The sequence below is a fragment of the Corticium candelabrum genome, chromosome 21 (assembly GCF_963422355.1).
Source record: "Corticium candelabrum chromosome 21, ooCorCand1.1, whole genome shotgun sequence".
Taxonomy (NCBI): Eukaryota; Metazoa; Porifera; class Homoscleromorpha; order Homosclerophorida; family Plakinidae; genus Corticium; species Corticium candelabrum.
The window spans coordinates 5,041,418-5,061,133 of NC_085105.1; the positions used below are offsets into that span (position 1 = coordinate 5,041,418).

The 19,716-nt window shown below is 41.5% G+C and overlaps 1 protein-coding gene and 2 long non-coding RNA genes across 3 annotated transcripts; 1 reads left to right on the forward strand and 2 right to left on the reverse strand.

Moving 5' to 3' along the window:
- Window positions 1–58: 58 nt before the first annotated feature.
- Window positions 59–1,631, forward strand: LOC134196526 (uncharacterized). The gene is made up of 4 exons (XR_009972536.1): window positions 59–238; window positions 297–1,162; window positions 1,360–1,439; window positions 1,499–1,631. It is a non-coding gene; the product is annotated as an uncharacterized LOC134196526 (long non-coding RNA).
- A 255-nt stretch (window positions 1,632–1,886) lies between these two features.
- Window positions 1,887–11,514, reverse strand: LOC134196525 (regulator of G-protein signaling 22-like). The gene is made up of 18 exons (XM_062665671.1): window positions 11,401–11,514; window positions 11,070–11,107; window positions 10,482–10,529; window positions 10,301–10,408; window positions 10,070–10,189; window positions 9,877–10,007; window positions 9,649–9,807; window positions 9,527–9,578; window positions 9,271–9,462; window positions 9,088–9,195; window positions 8,804–9,007; window positions 4,113–4,202; window positions 3,750–4,043; window positions 3,603–3,679; window positions 3,344–3,539; window positions 3,117–3,287; window positions 2,403–2,582; window positions 1,887–2,342 (listed from the first exon to the last, which is right to left on the reverse strand). The coding sequence occupies exons 2-18, from the start codon at window positions 11,088–11,090 to the stop codon at window positions 1,896–1,898; spliced, it is 2,598 nt and encodes an 865-aa protein (XP_062521655.1). The 5' UTR covers window positions 11,091–11,107; window positions 11,401–11,514; the 3' UTR covers window positions 1,887–1,895.
- Window positions 11,515–16,648: 5,134 nt separating this feature from the next.
- LOC134196572 (uncharacterized) lies at window positions 16,649–18,461 on the reverse strand. Its single transcript, XR_009972543.1, has 4 exons — window positions 17,208–18,461; window positions 17,082–17,142; window positions 16,932–17,015; window positions 16,649–16,872 (listed from the first exon to the last, which is right to left on the reverse strand). It is a non-coding gene; the product is annotated as an uncharacterized LOC134196572 (long non-coding RNA).
- Between the last annotated feature and the right edge of the window lie 1,255 nt (window positions 18,462–19,716).

Consider the following 19,716-nt stretch of genomic DNA (forward strand, 5'->3'; position numbering starts at 1 on the left):
CCTAACGACGAGTCGTGCGATTACCGAACCGCGCATGCGCTAAAGTACACCGTGTAGAATAGAATAGTTTTGAGTTTGTTTACCTTTATTCTTTTTTTGAGAACTACTAGGAATCAAAAGAACACTGTAATCTCAGTTGCTGAGGTTGGATACGGAGCAACTTGAAAAGAAAGCTGTCAGAACTATAGCTCTACAGTTCATGCAAGAGAGCATACAATGCATCTCTTCAGCCACTCCAGTTTGTCAGATAAAATGTATCGACATGATCTAGTTGCCATTGTCTTCAAATTCCTTAGGGGCCGGGATATGCCACTCCTTCTCATCAGAGCATATTCACCGTGCGGAGATACCTCGCTTTGCAGTCTACTGTCTCATGGTTCACTATCAGATATGTTGTATGTTAATTAACCGGTTATGCTAAGAGACATTACTCTAGCTATAATGACGGGTCTCTATTGAGATCAACATGCAGTACTGCATGCTGCAATCAATCAATTTGAAGACGACCACTGTAATGGCAAGATACTGAAAGGCAATTTCAAAAGGCGGGAACTACCATTGCAGCACCCACTAGACCTGTTACATCTGTGGTCGTGTTTGTGGATCACATATTGGGCGGCCATTTTGGCACAGGCAAAGCCCTAGATGAGTTTTGTTGAAATCGACATGCAACCTACTCAGTCGTCATATCATCACATCATCATCACCACCACCACCACCACCATCATCATCATCATCATCACCACCACAACCATTTACACTCTCTGGTGAATTGATGAATTTTTGGCTCACTGGCATCTCTGTATGTAATTAGGCTCAAAACCCATGTAAAAGCGAATTGTGTTTGTCATCATCTCAAGTACTATAGCTATCACAGAACAGGTTTTGTCAAGTCTTCAATAAGCATCCTGCTGACTGGAGTAATATTTAATTTTTACAAATTCTATACAACAGAAGCAATAAAGACTCTTGTAAATAAAATAACATTACTGCAAACTGTATGTCCTTCCAAATCTCTTCACTACAACCACTGCAACTTTCTGATACCATAATTAAATCGCCTGTAAGGTGGGAGAAATATAGCTAATTGCAAAAGTTGGTGTTTAGATGATAGTGAATTGAAGCAGTGAAAAGATTGGTCTTTCAGTGAAGACAATCACAGGTGTGTGTGTGTGTGTGTGTGTGTGTGTGTGTGTGTGTGTGTGTGTGTGTGTGTGTGGTGTGTGTGTGGTGTGCGTGTATGTGGTGTGTGTGTGTGTGTGTGTGTGTGTGTGTGTGTGTGTGTGTGTGTGTGTGTGTGTGTGTGTGTGTGTGTTGATGTAGTTCAGAAAGACTTAAAATCATTGAACTTATCTATAGAAGATCCACACAATCACTCAGTATGGCAATATATTCTGCAAGACCTAAACTCAGTGGGTATGGCTGAAATTCAGGTTCAGGTGTGTGCTCATGACTGACTATGTAGCGTGTGTGTAACTATGTTTGCATTTCAAAATAGTTTTGCGTCACTGTTCATGCCCCAATGAAGACAACATTTCAAACTGTAGCTAGATATCATTTAGATTTGGTTGTTTTGTGTGCATGGCTCATACTATTGGTGTGCTATGCATAAAATATGAGTCTACATCTGTGAATTGAGAAACGATATTGCACGCCATGCATGAGAAGTTGTTATGATACATGGATATATGTATGCAATATTATTGACCACTATAAAATATCTAGTGCCCAATACTGTACAAGGTGGTCTTGGCACATCCAAATTAAATAGAAATAGGATGCCAAACTTCCAGAGTTTTAAATACCTAGGATTGAACAACTGATGTATGTTATATTTGATATGTAAGATAGCAATAATACAATGCCATGTTTAATGTTGCATTTTAGTAATTGGTTCATATGCTATCTGTCACATTGAATCTAGTTTTTTGGTGCATTGCTGGTTTGGATTTTTCAGGAAGATATGGTAAGTGACTAACGTTTGACTGAAAGAAATCATGAAGTGGTTCATGGTTGTATATACTTTTACACACCTTCCCTCTTTTCCCGCTTCTAACAATGTAGATGTTTCCAGTTTCATTGTAGAGAGAAAGTGTAAACATCAGTTTGGATCCTCTCTCATCATCTATCCAGTTGTCATCATTTCTTCCATCATATGATGTTCGGGAGAAAATTGAATCCGATCGTGGTTTCCACTTTGTTTGGCCATCACTCTTGCTAGACCTTCGGTCTTTATGTATTTCTTTTTGTAATTGATCAAATGGAAGTTCCCCAGCCTGATGTTGTCCCTTCCATTTACAGAAGTCGAGCCAGTGCGTAAACAGTATTCGGAATACTGTATCCTGAGAAACAACCAACAATAACAAGTAATGTATGAAATTTAGATAATTTCTAGAAATCACTTGTGCTTCTTTCATTAGGTATGGTCCTGCAATGGGAACACATCGTCGAATTCTTTGAGCCATCTCTTGCGGTATCGTGATATGCAAAGCTGGAGGTATTGCTGAGTCAATGAACTGACTAACAACAGCTTGTACCTTTTTGTAAACCAAATTCATGTCCAACTGTCCAGAACAGAAGTGCTAATACACACACATGATAAGGGAACACTGACTAGACATCTGGGTATGTTTGTTTGTTTGTTTGTTTGTGTGTGTGTGTGTGTGTGTGTGTGTGTGTGTGTGTGTGTGTGTGTGTGTGTGTGACTGCTACAGAATGTCGGTACTGATCATAAAAATTGGGAAATGATAGCATGTGACCATTCAATTAAGGTGAAAGAAAAATATGAGATTGGGTTTAGAATGTTATGAAGAAGGTAGAGTTTACAAGATTGTAGAAAAAAGATTAATGTGGCACAACTGTACATCAGAAATTGACTACAGAGCATGTTTGCAATATCTGCAATTGAGTATGTCGTTCTCGAATTGGACGCTTTGCACATGAACGTGCTCACCAAAGACAAAATCAAACAACTGCTGATCGGAAGTCGTGAGCGTGAGCTCATCTGTTGAGTAGCGGAAACAAATGTGTGTGTGTGTGTGTGTGTGTGTGTGTGTGTGTGTGTGTGTGTGTGTGTGTGTGTGTGTGTGTGTGTGTTTCTATTGCATTATGGCAACCTTCAATCTTTCAGCTTCCAACCAGAATAGTATATCATTCTCAGCAAATGGGTTTCCACCATCTTTTAGTGACACAAAGCTACGAAACTGATGGCATACGACAGGATTCAACATTCCACGACGGAGAGCAACTATGTCTTTTGAAGATGCTGCCCATTTATCAGCAAACACCTATTGATCAGTATGTAGATTATCTGAAAATTTGTATGTATGTTAATTTGCATTACTTCCTTCCATGGTTGTTTGGAGTTGTCACTGTGCCTAAAACTGTTGCTTTCACTGTTTGAAACTCGTCGAGCCCATTGCTGCTGGCTCATTATCATTTCAACAACATCAGACATACCACTCACTTGTGGACTTTGACGACCTTCAAAGTCCTGTCCAGAAGTAAACATGGGCAACCACCTTGACTCGATTCTTGATCTGGAATTTCAATATTTTCATGTTATAACATTGCAGTTGTAGGTGCTATCTGATTGAGGTTACCTTGCACTTGCTTGCACTTTAGTTAGAACTGCAGTTGATGGACGATTTCCAATTTTTCCACCCGCCAACAAGAGTATCTGGATGTAATATTTAATTAATTTGTACCATTAAAACATGGTAACAAGACTATGGTATTTGAATAATCACCTTTTTCTGTTCAGTTTTGTTAGCTGGACCAATGGCACTGAAAAAGTATTGCTTGTGCAGGTATTTTGACTTTATCAGTTGAGCTTTGGCACTGCGCAGGCGAACTTCATTGTTGGGAATGTGCAAGAACTCTTCAACATCAATCCATAACATGAGATCTTTTGCTACATGACGGTCAGCCAGAAATTGTTGGAAATGTTCAAGTTCCATTCTGTTGCGTATTAATCTGTCAAATGTGAATGCTTCCCGAATGCCAAGAGATTTGGTTTGGGGTTTTGTCTCAATTCTAGACTTCTTTCAAGAGACAATTTCCCTTACTAGTTGTGTTGAGAAATTCAGCAATATGCATGAGAAACACAATACCTCTGTGTCAGTGATGATAGGTTGTGGTTTGTCATCTGAGGTAGGTGAAAATGGGATAGACTGCTCCTGAGTGATTCTGGAGCAAGGCATCTGCAACATATTGTTTGCCAACTTCACGTTTGCCATCAAATTATATCTCACAATTGTTACTAATAGTATATCACAAAGGCAAAACTAAACACATAGCTGAGCAGTTGCGTAAGTTATGTATACAGAAACAACAGCCCTAAAAGTGTCATACATTTACTATTGTAACTGTTATCACAATCACGTACCCAGAAAACAACAAGCAGTCAGGCTGTAAAAGGCAATCTTAGACCACTGTGGGGTAACAATTATGTCGTCATCACCCTCTGGGTAGGGTAAGTGGAGTCTTTACCCTCGACTGGGTGCCCACCAACCCGGCAGGTAAGTCCCAGACAGACGTTTCTGTGTAATCCATATGTGGCACTAAGTAACTGGCTTATTGATCATTGATTGCGTGTGTTACAGGGGTTTTGCCAGTTCTGAACAGCCCGTGCCCAGCAGATACCAATGACTACCAGGAAAGCACTGATCCTCATTGCCAACAACATTGATCACAGAAATTTCCCTTTGATGGAAACAAGTCTACTCTCACAGACATAGCCAAATAGATGGTGAGAAAGAACCAACAGACTCATTTCATTATATTGCTGTCGCCACTCGGGATTGAACCCAGGCCATTATGGTCAGAGAACAGAACTCTAACCACTAGGCTATAGTGGCTTATGTGTGTCGTTATGCCCCTCCATGATGGGCAAATGGGGTCTTTACCCCATGTGGGCGCCCACCAACCCGGCAGGTGAGCCCAGCAGGGTACATGTTCTGTGTAGTCCACACGGCGATCAATGACTAGCCAATTCGATATAGATTGCAGGCATTACAGCGACCCTAAACTCGGACAGCATGCCTAGTGGATATCAATAACCACCATGAAAGTCCTGAATGTCGTTCACCAGACCACAGAAACTCCCCAATGAGTGAAGCAAGTCGTAGTCATGGACAAAGCTAGATAAACACGAGAAAGACAGACAAGTTTCATAATTTACTGTCGTCACTGGGGTTTAAACCACCAAACCGTGGAGTGGTAGCCATTGTCGCTAAACACTAAGCCACGATGGTGACTGATATTATTGTCGTGCTCAACCAGATCAGTCCGGTTCGCAAGGTCTCTTGTAAGCATCAGAGGCAAACCCTGCCTCGGAGGTGCTTAGACCATCATGGCTGTCTAAACAGAAGACATGACTGTACGTAGGATCTGACTAGATCCAAGAAGCACTGCTTTCTGTAAGTACTGCAGGTTGTGATGACCTGGAATAATGTCCAGCAACCGTTCAATACCTGCGTGCTGTGCCCAACTCTCCTGACACCACTGGAACAACCAGTGTCCGACACTGCCACATGCGGCTTACCTCCACCCGCAAGTCACTGTATTTCGTCAACTTCTCAGCCTGTTTCCTGGCGATATTGCCATCAGCAGGACAGCTGATATCAATGAGAAGACAAGTGTTTGTCTTCTTCTTTCTGAAACAGATGTCAAGACCATTGGCACCGATCTTCCTAGCAGTAGGAATGGCTGCATCCCACATCATAGTGATTTCGTCCGTCTCCACAAGCCCATCAGGATGATGCTGGTACCATCTGCTCTCTCCACTGGAACCCAAAATGACGACAAATGTCCCAATGGATAATGGAGGCCAACTGACTGTGTCGATCAGTGTAGACCATCGGTGCCAAGGCACTACAGCCTGCCACAATGTGGTCAACTGTTTCCAGGCCTACACTGCACAAGCGGCAAGTGGGACTGACATCTCGATGCAGAATATTGCACTCATAATACCGAGCCCGAAGAGCTTGGTCTTGAGCAGCAACAACCAGTCCCTCAGTTGCAGCAGGAAGATTCAATGACTTCAGCTATCTGTAGGTCTCTTTTATGTCCACAGGTGGTTTCTCAGTGAGATGGTGATACTGACCATGCATAACTTCTCTGCTCCAAGACTGTACACAAAGATAACTGCTGCTCGTGCGGAAATGTTTCGCATCTGTCTTGAGGTGCTTGCTCGAAGACACCATCACAGGATGGTCCCACTTCCATGCAGGCTCTGCGGCTTGTTGTCCTTAGAGAGACTCCTCTGCAGCTGTGCAGTAAACTGATGGGCCATGCATTGGATTGAATGAGAGGACCTCCTAGCATCGCACTCCTGTACCATTTGCATGAAGAGATCAGAGCTGTTACGAAGGTAACAGTCCATCCCCACAATACAAGACTGATATGTCGACTCGATCTGTTGTAACCCTCGACCACCCTCAGCGCACGGAGCATACAGCCGATCAACGTCTGCCACAGGATGGTGGACACCGTGCATAGAGAGAAGTTTCCTGGTCCGTCGATCAAGCTGCTGCAGGTCCGTGGTCTTCCAATGAATGACACCAAAACCATAAGTGAGAACCAGCCATGCAAACTCGTTGATGGCCAGAATCTTGTGCCGACTGTACAACTCAGTCCAGAAAACCATCTTCACTCTACAAAACTACTCACAATGGAGCGTCTCCCGCATAGTGCTGTGCTGGATACCATTACTCTTGTCCACACCCAAATACTTGTAGACTTGACCCGGTCCAGACAGTTGATGGTGTCCATTTTCCTACTGTCAGAGCTTGCCGTTGACAAGGTGTGCAACAGCACATTTGTCCAGACCAAACTTCATCTGGATGTAATCAGAGAGGTACGAACTGTGTGCAACAACCCTTTCAGCTGATCAGGATTTCTGCCATACAGCTTCAAATCATCCATGTAAATAGATGACTGACAAGCTGACGTTTGGCAGTCTCACCACGCCCGGTGCTCATCCAATAGTCATAACCAGTTCTGCATGACTCCACACTGAGAGGATTAAGAGCCATACAGAAGAGAAGAGGAGATAGTGAATCACCTCGGAAAATACCTCCCCTGATCCACATGAGTCTCGTCTTGATGGTACTGTTCCCGTAGGAAAGCACCACTGATGTCTTCCAATTCTTCATCATACGTGACAGGAACCTGCACAAGACTAGACTAATCTTATGCAGCTGAAGACATCGGAGTAACCAGCTGTGTGGCACGCCGTCATAGGCTTTCTGGTAGTCCACCCAAGCCATGCTCAAGCTCCTGTGCCTGGTTTTACAGTCCTCAGTAAGCAATTTGTTAATCGACAGCTGATCCTTTGCACCAAAGGAACCCTGCTGACAACCCTTCTGCTCCGATCCCATGAGGTTTCCCTGAACCAAATGCCCTGCAATCGTCTGTCTGACAACTGAGTTGAGGGTCTTGTAACCTCATTGCCTGAGATAGGTGGCGACTGCTGCTCAGCTGTCTGGTACGTCTTACCATCGGTTGGACACCTCAGCCAGAAGGCAGACTCATTATGATAGACACACTTTAGTTTCTAGGATATCACCCCAATACTGCTCAATCTCATACTCGGATGGTGGGGAAGTGATCTAGATAGTCTGCTTACCCAATTCCTGTATAACCGCCCAGTATCGCTGAAACAAACCATTCTGGTGAAGTCTCTTATGATTCTTCTCCAGTCTCCTAGCCCACTCAACCTTGGACTGCAGTTACATTTTCAGCCGATTTATGGTGACCTCACAAGTCTCCCAACAAGGAATGCTCAACTGATGCCGGAATAGTTGGAGCTCATGTAACAAACGAAAGCTAGATGAGCCCCTCCTAACTTCCCGCAACAGAGAAATTGCCTGCTGAAATGCAAGAATTTCCATATCTAGTCTTCGTATCCATGTCAGTGTCTGAGAGTTAGTTGACTTGCCCATCTTTGAGCCCCAAACTGACGACAAATTTCCCAGTGGATAATGGAGGTCACCTGACTGTGTCGATCAGTGTAAGTCTATGCATCGGTGCCAAGGCACTACAGCCTGCCACAATGAGGTTAACTGTCTCCAGGTCTGCACTGCCCAAGCGCAAGTAGGACTGACATCTCGATGCAGAATGTTGCCCTCACAATATCATTACTATTATGTTGTGCTCAACCAGATCAGTACCGAGCAAACCCTGCCTCAGAGGTGTTTAGACATTCTTGATGAAAGAACAACCTGCCTGCCTGCTTGTTGCATATTGGTATAGCAATCGTACAGCTGTGTGTGTATGTGTGTGTGTACGTGTGTAGGTGTGTGTGTGTGTACGTGTGTGTGTGTGTGTGTGTGTGTGTGTGCATGCGTGCGTGTGTGTAATGGCTGGTTCACAATATGCGACGGATGGATTGCTTGACGGAGCGCTGATGGACAGATAGAATCGATTCTATTTTGTCTGCTCTGTAAGAAGTTGACGGACCGCAACAGGAAATGACTAGGTGCTGCTACCCAATTAGTGAAGCACAAAACGAGGATGACATAATCATGCAGCAGGGGAATGGTAATTATCGGAACGGGACGTACACGTATTGTGAACAGGACGGAGAGCTGTCGGTCACGATCCATCGTGATCTGTCACCCATCCATCAGGATCTATCACGGTCCGTCACATCTCCATCACATATTGTGAACCAGCCTTGTCTCTTTCAATCGTTTCATAATATCAACACGTTTGTTCACACATCAATAGATATGTGTCAATTGAAAATGTAATTACTTACATAATAACACACAATTGCTACCTAATACACAATTGCTACCTTCATGATGTCTTCTTTGTCTTTAGTTCTGAGCAGGGTCCAAGGTGCTCGAAGAACATTTACTAGCAATTGTTCAAATTGATCTACTACTTGGAAGAGGTCGCTGGCAGCCATGTCGGGCCACAGCAATTCAGTTAGGAAAAACTTCCTTATTGAGCCATCGCTAATGTTCTTTAGAGTGTCAGCCCAATGGGATAATATGATCTGAAAATAAAACTGATAATTAATACACAAACCAGACAATGACATACAGAGAATGTGTCAATGAACTGTTTTTAGTGTACTTTTGCCTGTTCAATCAATGTACGACAAGGATTCGTATGAAGGTTGTGTGAACACAATAGTTTCAATGAATGCATGTCAAACCAACAAGAATAATATCCCATCCAATCCTACAAAACATACGTACAGAAAATCTTCAAACTATAATAATAACTATAAAATAATGGCTGTAGACTCAATTGTACCTTGTTCTGAGTTCGTACCAAGAACTTCCACAAATAACTTCCGCTTAGATGTTGTATGGGCAGAACTGTCAACAGGTTATCTGTACAGGACTGAGGTTCGGCTAATTGACAGGTATCAGAGGTCACACATAGCTTGGAAAGCTTGCAACACCAAAAGGTAGGAGTATAATTGGCTGCCTTAACAACTACAGGCTGTGTGATCAGAAACATAGCATTGCTAATGATATCATCATTTAGTATCTGTTTCTAGCTCAACCTTTGAAAATTTAGCGTCTTTTCCGTAAGTATAGTGTAGAAATCTTGTTCTCCTGAAATAGTGCATGGTGTCAGTTTGGATACAATCAATTACGGTACTGTACCATGATTTTTAGTACTTACCAGTATGTAGCTAACGTTGACAGCACAACACCCTGAGCCTCTGTTACTTTTTGTTGTGACAGTGAAGCTACTGTCAAGCCTACAAGGTATTCAATTTCAATACAGAAATCATTGTTGCTTTGTGAGCCGAGGAAATTGTCTCGAATTGCACACAAGAGGCTAGATAATCAGATGGTAATCACTAGCTGTTACAAATTACCATGTAATATGCTTAGTATGCATGTGCACCTGTTCTTAACTCCTACGTCACGAGCAAGATGCATTTGCTCTGCAGCTATCCAAAATGAAAGACTTACTTCTCCTGCTGTGCCTTTCAGAAAGTCAATGAAACAGTCCATTTCATGTTTTGATGATATTTTCTTAATGATGCAATATTATGTTATACATCGTTGCCCATAGACTCTGGGGTTTATTCACTGACCTTTTCTTGTCTTTCAGATAACCGATTTGCTAGCCTGTACTGTAGATAAATGCAACTGTCATGGAACAGAGTTAGCCGATTTTTAGTTAGCCATTCCATGATATCTTCCTGTTTGATCAACTGACAGACAAATTATTTCACCACCAGTTCAATTTGTTTGCATTTGAATATGCATATGGAGACAATAAATTGCAGATATACATATCGCGCAGAAAACACACAATTTGTTACCATCATGGGTTGATTGCTACTGTTTGCTTTCTGGCCATGACCCTTAGCACATCCATAGACTTCAAAACCACGGTGTTCCACCCTGTATTGTATAAGTTCTGGGAAAACCTATAGCCATAGTAAATAAATGTTAGCTGATGCTGAAGTCTCTACTTTAAGTTTTAGTTTGCTTATTTCTTACCGGAAGAGAAAGAAAGGCATTAAAATAGTCTCTGAATAGGCTGTTTGCCTGAAAGCAGTACACCTATGAAATGAAACTAAACTCTGGAAGTATATATATATATATATATATATATATATATATATATATATATATATATATATATATATATATATATATATATGCCTAAAATTAGCACGGCATTCAAATAATTAATGTGTGTGCAGATTGAGTAAGGTATATGCTCTAAGTTGTGCATTACTGAAGTGAGCAAATCCTTGAGATACTGTATCATACTGTATTATAGAAATACGTCTATTACTTAATAAAGGTGTTGGAAATTGTTTGCCATAACTTGCAAAGACCTGAAGCAGCTGTAGTAGGTCTAGGGAGTGCATGCGTCTTTTCTTTACCATCTGTCTGTCTAGTTTAATTCTTGCCTTTTTCTCTTTCATTATTCCCCAAGAGGGATCGAATTATACTGTATACCATAAAGTGTGCTAAAGAAAATATTATTACTATTTTATATTATTATTGATTGGATTCGTATATAATTTTCTATATGGATGCCATGCTTCTGCATGTAATTGATTATTATTCTTACCATACCTGAAATTCTTCAGAGCACATGACAGCCGTTTCAACCACTAAACAGAAATAGATTCGTCCTCAATTACCCAACAGTGTTAGGCTGGAATACAAGGACCTTAGCTATACGTTCAGGCATGCACACTGCATGGCTAAGGTAGATCAATTAGTCAGACGTACATGTTGGCTACGCTAGCTTACAACTGTGAGGACATACTTCAAATTACTGTATTTCTAAGGAAGTTCGTGATCAGGTGCGTAAAAATATTTAACAGAGGAAGGTGACTCACTATCGCGATAGCTCTACGATGGACAGCAATTAATTAGTGCGCAAGCTAGGGCCGGCACGTACCTTTCTACAGACTCATTAGTTAGAGCTGATATGGAAGACCATACACTCTTCAGTACCGAAGATGTGTTGTCCGAATACCAGTGTTCACAATGACGTTCGAGAGAAGTAAATCGAAGCAAGCTGCGACAGGAGCAAACAGCGGAAGTGGCCTCTAAGCAACCAATGATATGCTAATGTTCTAAGTAAACTTGCTTGCGATCGTAGCTAACACTAGCATGGACCGCTGGGAAATTGACTAAATGTAACTTTCCAAATAAACAAATAAATTACTTAAATTAAATGGTGTTAGTAGTACCTTGTTTTTTCATTCATTTATGGGTTTAGAATAGTTTGAATTTGTTACTTTATTCCAGATATGAGAATTAATTTAAACAAGACATCAAAAGCACAGCACTCTATTTAGGCTCTTGCGTAGTACGTGTTTGTTATTGTTGCTTACCGGTAGTGGCTTTTTCATTGTTGTTAGCTAACTAAATTATGTGCCATGGCGATCAGGGGCCAGGGAGACCAAGGGGCAGGGAGAACAGGGGTTAGGGAGAACAGGGGTTAGGGAGAACAGGGGTTAGGGAGAACAGGGGTTAGGGAGAACAGGGGTTAGGGAGAACAGGGGTTAGGGAGAACAGGGGTTAATTAATCAGCAGCCTAGGAATGGTGTCACTATCTGATTCTAGGATAGGCCTAGGTCATCGTTAAAACGAGCTACAAGTGAAAGAAAACGAGGATCTCCACTAGATATACGACAGTGAAAAAGCTACTGCTATAGTCACTAGTAGACCTATGACAAGAGTTCAAAAGTCTATAGCTAAACTTAGCCTTATAGTGACGTGTGCAATGTGCATGTGCGACAATCGGTGGACGGAAGTGTATTCAAGTTAGACAGTGCCGTACCGCGCATTGAGGTTAATTAATTGGCCCCCCGCATGATCATGCAAATCACGTCTATATAGAAGCCCCAGCTATTTGCTAGCTAGCTGATTTGTCCGTCCTTTGCTCGAGCAAATTAATTAATTAACACGAATTTCTGCGGTAATTGGGCGGACAACACAAACTCCTGAATAAATATAGTTTGTTCCTCGTGTAATATGTGACCGAATAAAGTCTTACCTTGCAGCTATTTCGACAGTCCCGTTGAACGTCGATCGTCACTTCAAAGGCGTTGCTGCCGTTGCAGAGAACAGGCAAGTATACGGGCAAACAATGCGAATTAAAAGAAGTAGGCGTATTTAAATTAGAGACGAAAATATCTTGCTTGTATCGATGTCGCTAGCAATAAACGACACGGCCCACGCTCCGTGCGTACCGTCCAAGGTCAGGAATGGGCAGTATAAGTGGAGATCCGATGTGCCGTTCTAGAGAAATTCGAGCGCGAGTGAAGATGGGTTCGATTGGGAAGAAATCGCGTCGTACCAAGAGGACTCTGAAAGACAACGACACCTTCACTGTCCGAATCTGTCATCTCTGCTAATAATCAGGCTCGCAGGCCAGGGGGTTCCGGGGGCACGCTGGGAAAGATCCGCTTCTTCAATGAACATAGTTTCTACTCAGGAATCGCGCCTACATCCCTGGCGTCTAGAATTAGATTCTCTTAATTAATATTAGACACACTCATCCTACATGTTCTACTTTATAGCTAGCACTATTGTAACGTTATGAGTATATGTTTCAATTGGACTGCCGCTGGGACAACCAATAGCGTAATTTCGTTGCTGTACCTACACTCTTGTATGTTACGAATTGTGATCACTAGGGCGATGATGTCAACAACAACTTAATGGTACAGATCTGGGGCATAATATACATCGACATACATATATACATTTTTTGTACATACGTACATACAAGAGCCCTTAAGGCCCAGGTTCGATACTGCAGGTACAATCTAATCTCAGTTACTATATGTCTTCATGTTCTTCTTCATCTTTTGCTGCCTGGGAGTGCTGCTGCTGCTGCCGCTGCCGCCGCCCACTGCCGCTGCCGCTGCTGATGCTGCTAATGCTGCTGCTGCTGCCGCCGCCGCCGCCGGTGCCTCAGCAGTCACTCTATCATGACATTGTCACTAGGTACGTCTTACTTGCTGTACTTCATACTTCATACTTCATACTTGCTGGACAGAACTGACACTCCGGGGAGTGAGGCAATTGTATGTTAGTTCCTTGCCCCTACTCGAACTCTGACCCAAAGGTCCCGGGTGTTTCCAATCTCCGACTGTACACTCTAACCAATTGAGCCACATACATACATACATTTTTTGTTTGTACATACGTACATACAAAAGCCCTTAAGGCCCAGGTTCGATACAGCAAGTACAATCTAAACTCAGTTACTATATGTCTCCATGTTCTTTCCCCATTTTTGCCGCTTGGGAGTGCTGGTGCTGGTGCTGCTGCTGTCGCCGCTGCTGCCGCTGCCGCCGCTGCTGCTGCCGCCGCCACCGCCGCCGCCGATGAGAGGATTCTGTCTTTGAATGACAGTACAGTGTTACTCCAAGTGTCATCATCCACCTGCAAGCGCAATGTCGAGCCTTGTACAACACAAGCTTTGATGAGATCGTCGCTGATCATCAACACTCTGTACTAGTCGTTTGGCATACATACATACATACCCATGCGTCCAATGTGCGTATCATACAAATACCTTAAATATTCATTTACAGTTTAATGTAACCTTATTATCATAATCACGTAACTTTACGGTGACGTCAGAAGTCCACTTTTATGGAATTTGACCCCCCTGCTGGCAAAGCAGCCTGCGGGCCTGTGTTTGATGGAGCTGCTGCTCTAGCTTTCTAGAGAAGAAATCGAAGCCAAAAAGTACATGGGAGACATGCTACTGCAAGGTTCCTCACCATCTGTTGTGCGCCCCTAGTGTATGAATTAACACTTGGGTCGTTGAGGTGAGAAAGCATTTTAAAGCATCTGGACGATCTCTCTAAATGTCTCAAAAGATGAAATTGACAGAAAATATCATGCGAGTTTAAATCATTTTGGAGATGTCGTTTTCAGTTGAGTTGCAAAGATGTAATGCTCCAGTGATGTCAAGAAAAGCACAATACCACGGGCAACATCAGCTCAGAACTAGACATTTCTCACTTTTTGTTCATTATTTAAATACTCATTGCAAGACCCTGCCACGGTCATCTGAAATGTATCATACGTGTATTAGACTAGCTTTTAGTTAAAAGTTGCTTAATTTAATTTGACAAACAGACAGACAGACAGACGGACGGACAGAAAAGATGCAAGGAAGAGGTGCACCGTGCAGGCTCATGGCTAAATGCCACCCAGAATCTCGCAATCTTACCCGAAAATTTCGCTTGGCGGCATTCATGAGGTTGGGGATGGCGATGCCCTTGGCCTAGCTTGTTGGAAGAGATAAGTGTGAATGTGAATGTGGAAAAACCATTGATAGAGAAGGGTATCATCTGTTGACTTGTAACGTTGGCGGTGGACCGATGTGGTCTCACAACTGTATGGTTTCCGTGTGGACAGATTGTCTCAGCCAGCTACATGTACCATGTTACATTGAGTCTAAAGATCGCTACACCACTTCCAGTTGAGGGCCAGACATCTATGTCGCTGAAACATTCTGCATGCCAGCAGAAGAATTAGACATTGCTCTATCACATCCATTCCGCAAAGACATCTTACCTAGAGCTGCTTATATTGATGGGCTGCGGCATCCAGAAGAGAAATAGTAAACACATGAAGTCTAACTACCAGTTATCACACGAGGGTATGCACCAACAGCAATCCCTTCGGTATTTGAACATTATAGCAGATGGGGTGATGAGGCTCAACAGTTTCTAGAGACTCTTCTCTCATGTCTTATAATGAGGACGGTCATCAGAATGCATCAAATTTACAACATATTGCGGACAACGCTTATCAGTCCAGTTACAAGGATGTCATGCTAGTGTCATATTTCAAGGAAGATATCACACGTTTACTGGTACAAGAAAAGACAAAAGACTGAACACTATGCATAATTATAAACAATGTGCTTTCCTGTACAGCCCTATATAGGGCCGGTTTCTGTAGGTTTTTAGTTTGTTAGTAGCTATGTGCGATTAGGACAGTAGACTGGCTTAGCTGTGTTGTATGTAGATTTCAATGATGAAAATATATGTATTTGCCAGACAGACAGACAGACAGACAGACAAGCAGAATCAAGTTTATTGTCGACAATCTTTACTACTACAACAGTTTCTGTTAAAACGAAATGTTCTATCCATAGACCAAGACTATTGATAATGTGTAAAACACTGACTGACAGACAGACAGACACAGACAGACAGTAAGGGTCGCCGGACATTGCTGTAGCATGTTTTCCTTTCCTTGCTGGAACCATTTAGAATGTAATAGTGCTGAAATTTTAAATATATGTATTGACAGACAGACAGACAATTCTCCTCTAGAGATTTAGATAAGACTGCTGTTGGTAGACTGTATGCTAAGAGCATCGGTGAGCCAAGGACACAAGTGACTTTGAAAACATTCCATTTTGCTGAAGTTGGAATGAGTACAGAGTGCAGTAATGTATTAGAAGTCTTGATGTCATTATTCATTATTTGATCACATATTACTATTGGAGTACCAAGAATAGAAGTTAGGAGACTATAGCTATGACTTACAGAAATTCTGCTGTAGGCATTGGAATCAAGCAAAGCCATTGGGATGAATTCGATTGCTAAAGGTACCTTTTTGTCAACTTCTATGGGTTAACTTGAGAAGTTGGTTATTTAATTGTTGACACAATTTGTGAATCTTTGTGTAATGCTCGAAAGCTCAAGCATGTGAGAATAAATTGAAACTGTAATGGTCTCAAAGCAAGCCACATGCATTCAAAGTCTCTACTGTCATCAAAATAAATGACTGCCCTTGTTATAGTTGATATGCCCTAATGTACAACAATGTGGCTAGTCTAATGTAGTCTGACATTCAAGCAACAATACTTGGAAGTTCTTGTTTCAGCTGTTGCATTACATAGCACACAGCTTTTTTGGTAATGCACGTGAAAACACCAAATGTGAATTCTTTTCAACTGCACCACGTGCTGCACAAACTAGTTGCTATAAAACTCACGCTCAAACAGAAAGTGGCAACAGTCTGAGCCCAATCGTCGTTGCTTTGGACAAATATCATAAGTCTATTTCTTCTAGTTTATACCCTAGATTGATAAATGACTATAGACAAAAACAACTGCTTGGAGGCAGCAATAGCTGCTGCTGATGGAACTCACACTCAGTTAATGCACATCAAAATATCAATGAAAATAATAAATGTACTATATAAATACAACACTCGGGTCATGAAATGACAGCACCCTGTAGTTCAATGTCATTTATGTTACTGCATTTCTAATAAATATGAACAACCTCATCAAAACAATGGCTGTACATCACACTGTCCGTTTGTCTCTGCTTTTTGACCGAGCTTGAGTTCGCGCCTTATCAACCATAGCATTCACATAACGCTGCAATAAAAAGTGAATTTACTCAACTGTCTTCATCAAATATTCACGGTATAGTCAACTCGTTCTCTCTTTGACAACTTTTGCACTAGCTGTCCTGTCGCTGGTGGTCCTAAGCCAAACACTTCCCTCAGCAACAAGTTTTCCTGAAATGTCATTAGTTATAAATAAAAGAAAGCAAAAATATATTACTGCCTACAGCACAATCACACCTGCAAATGAAGGTTAACTCCTGAACCAAGGGCTTCGCGAAATGCTCCATATTGTTTTATTCTGAAACATATGATCTGTGACTGTTAATACCTCTGTATTCAAATTGGTTTGTCCTGTGTATGTACCTGGTCCAACTATCTAGCTCAAGTACTTCTGATCCAAACCTGCACGTTTCATAAGGACATTCTTCCTCCTGCAAATGTACACATCTACTATCATTCAGAACACAACATGCACACTCTTGCAGCCAAATCAAAAAGACACTTAGTTTGGAGAGTCTGTCACAACCAACATGGAACTACTGCTCAGCAGTTCACAAATGTACAAAGAAGCCACACATCTGCTTCTTAGAGAGTATTCGCACCCCGCCCTAATCATGATTACTTTGGCATTAGTGCACTAACGCCACTTGTTCACACTGGTCTGATCATGAGTAGCGTAACGCCATTCTAATGCTGCATTACAAGAATGCCAGTCAAATTTTGCTTGGTGCCAAAAATGTGGCCCCAATATAACGTTCTCGGTGCCACTACTACTAATATTAATTTTAAGAATGTCATTTAATATCAATAACAGTTTCATCAATTTTCTATTTAATAATAAGTAACAGTAAAATACATTACTTATTCAGCAATGTTTCAAAAGGAAATGTCAACTCTTCTATAGTCTGAATCTATTGCCACAGCGGCGTTTATTGTGCATCGACCAAGCCTATTGCGAGAATACTTCTTCGTTAAATTCATATATTCATATGTTGTATTCAAAATAGTTTATATTGTATAACAGAAAATATTAATTATTAACAGTTATAACATGCTTTGCTCCTGGGGCCACATTTTTGTTGGCTGCATGTGGCCCCATCTCCATGACAATGACATTCCTGCATTAAAACGGCATTAGCAGCATTACTGGTGGCACAAAACAGTTGCATGTGCATGTGGCTAATGTTGGTAACACAGCTTCACCGTCAGAGATATGCAAACCACAGGAGACACGTGCGGCAATTCAAATGTCTCCAACGACTAATGGCCCATCGGAAACTTTCCGGATTAAAGTATGTAAAAGCCCATGCTACAGCTTATCACCACGTCCGTCTAATGACGATTAGTTGGTGTGAACTCACTACCCTAACAGCGCTCTAATCATAATTAGCCTAACGATAGTTGGCAAAGTATTTGGTGCAAACATGGTATTAGACATAAACTTATGACAAACAGCAACTTCTAGTGTGAGAGAGTAACAACAATTCCAAGTGTTCTTTTCTTTCATCTAATCCAACCAATCCAGATTAGAGCAGGTGGATAGCTGGAAGAGCGTTTGGCATTTCTTTCATTACCCTTCCGAAGTCTTAGATTAGCTCCTCCAACTAATCCAACTAATCCAGCCGAAACGTGGATTAGGTAATTGAATTAGCTAATCTGCCTAATCTGGATTAGCTGTATTAGACACAAGAAATGTAAGAGTCTAGTCTCAACTCGGTTTCATGGTATTTTGTATACTGCTGTTATAGACTGTTTCAATGCATTCTGATAGCTACATACTACTTGAAAATGTCTCACTGTGCTAGCAAGCTTTACAGTTAGCAATAGAATCCAAATAGCATTAGTTTTGTGCTTAATGCCTTCATTGTTGAAACAGAAATGATTGTTTCTACTAGACATGATGTCAGTGGCACTAATCAACAAACTGATATGACATTGTGCAGAACAACAATAAGTAATTACTGAAAGATTGTAACATTTGAAACAAGACGTAAAATGAAATCTGGTTGCAGAAGAGGAATCAAGAAGCTTTCAGACTACTCTAATCACTAAAATCATTGATAAGCAAATCTTTCTCATACACTGTAGTAATATCTCTGATGTTCTATGCAACATCTGAAGCAACAAAGAAGTATGCCAGCAGTGCCAGTCACAAAGCCTTAGAGCGTGTTCACACCACCCCTAATCATGATTAGTTCTCCATTAGTGCACTAATACCACTTGTTCACACTGGTCCTAATCATGACACCATTCTAATGCCGTAAAGAGCAGCATTACAACAGTGTTAGTGGTTGCACATGACTTTGGCACGTAACAAAGAGCATGCTGGCGATGTTTGTGATGTGGTGCTGTATGTTTGGATGCTACATATACAGAAGTGCATACATGTCCTACGTGCCTGTGACAACTTCCTGCCATCCTCAAAGGAGCCTGTCAGAGAAAGCCAACAAAATGTCTCCCTTTTCTAAACCTACAGCAATGGATTCGTCAAAACATTTCACGTGGATTCTTGCCTTATATACAAGTGTGAAAGAAAATCAATGAGACTGACTCTAGCAAAGATATCAAAGACTGTTGAAATTAAAGATTAGAAGTTTGTGGAAAGAAAAACAAAGCTAAATCATGCTTCACCTTCTCATAACACAAACAATAGTCATCCTGTACATACTTCTCAGATAGAAAAACAAGTGACAAAGATGTTCTAGTTATTGTTAACCACCTACCTTAAGATGCCATTTCTAAGTGTACTAATTGTAAAATCTATCTCAACTCACACAAAAGTGACTGTCATTTCACTTGACCAAAAATCCATAACTTCGCTAAAATAGTCTGTCACTGTCAAAGAAGAGGTATCACATATGGGACATACCTG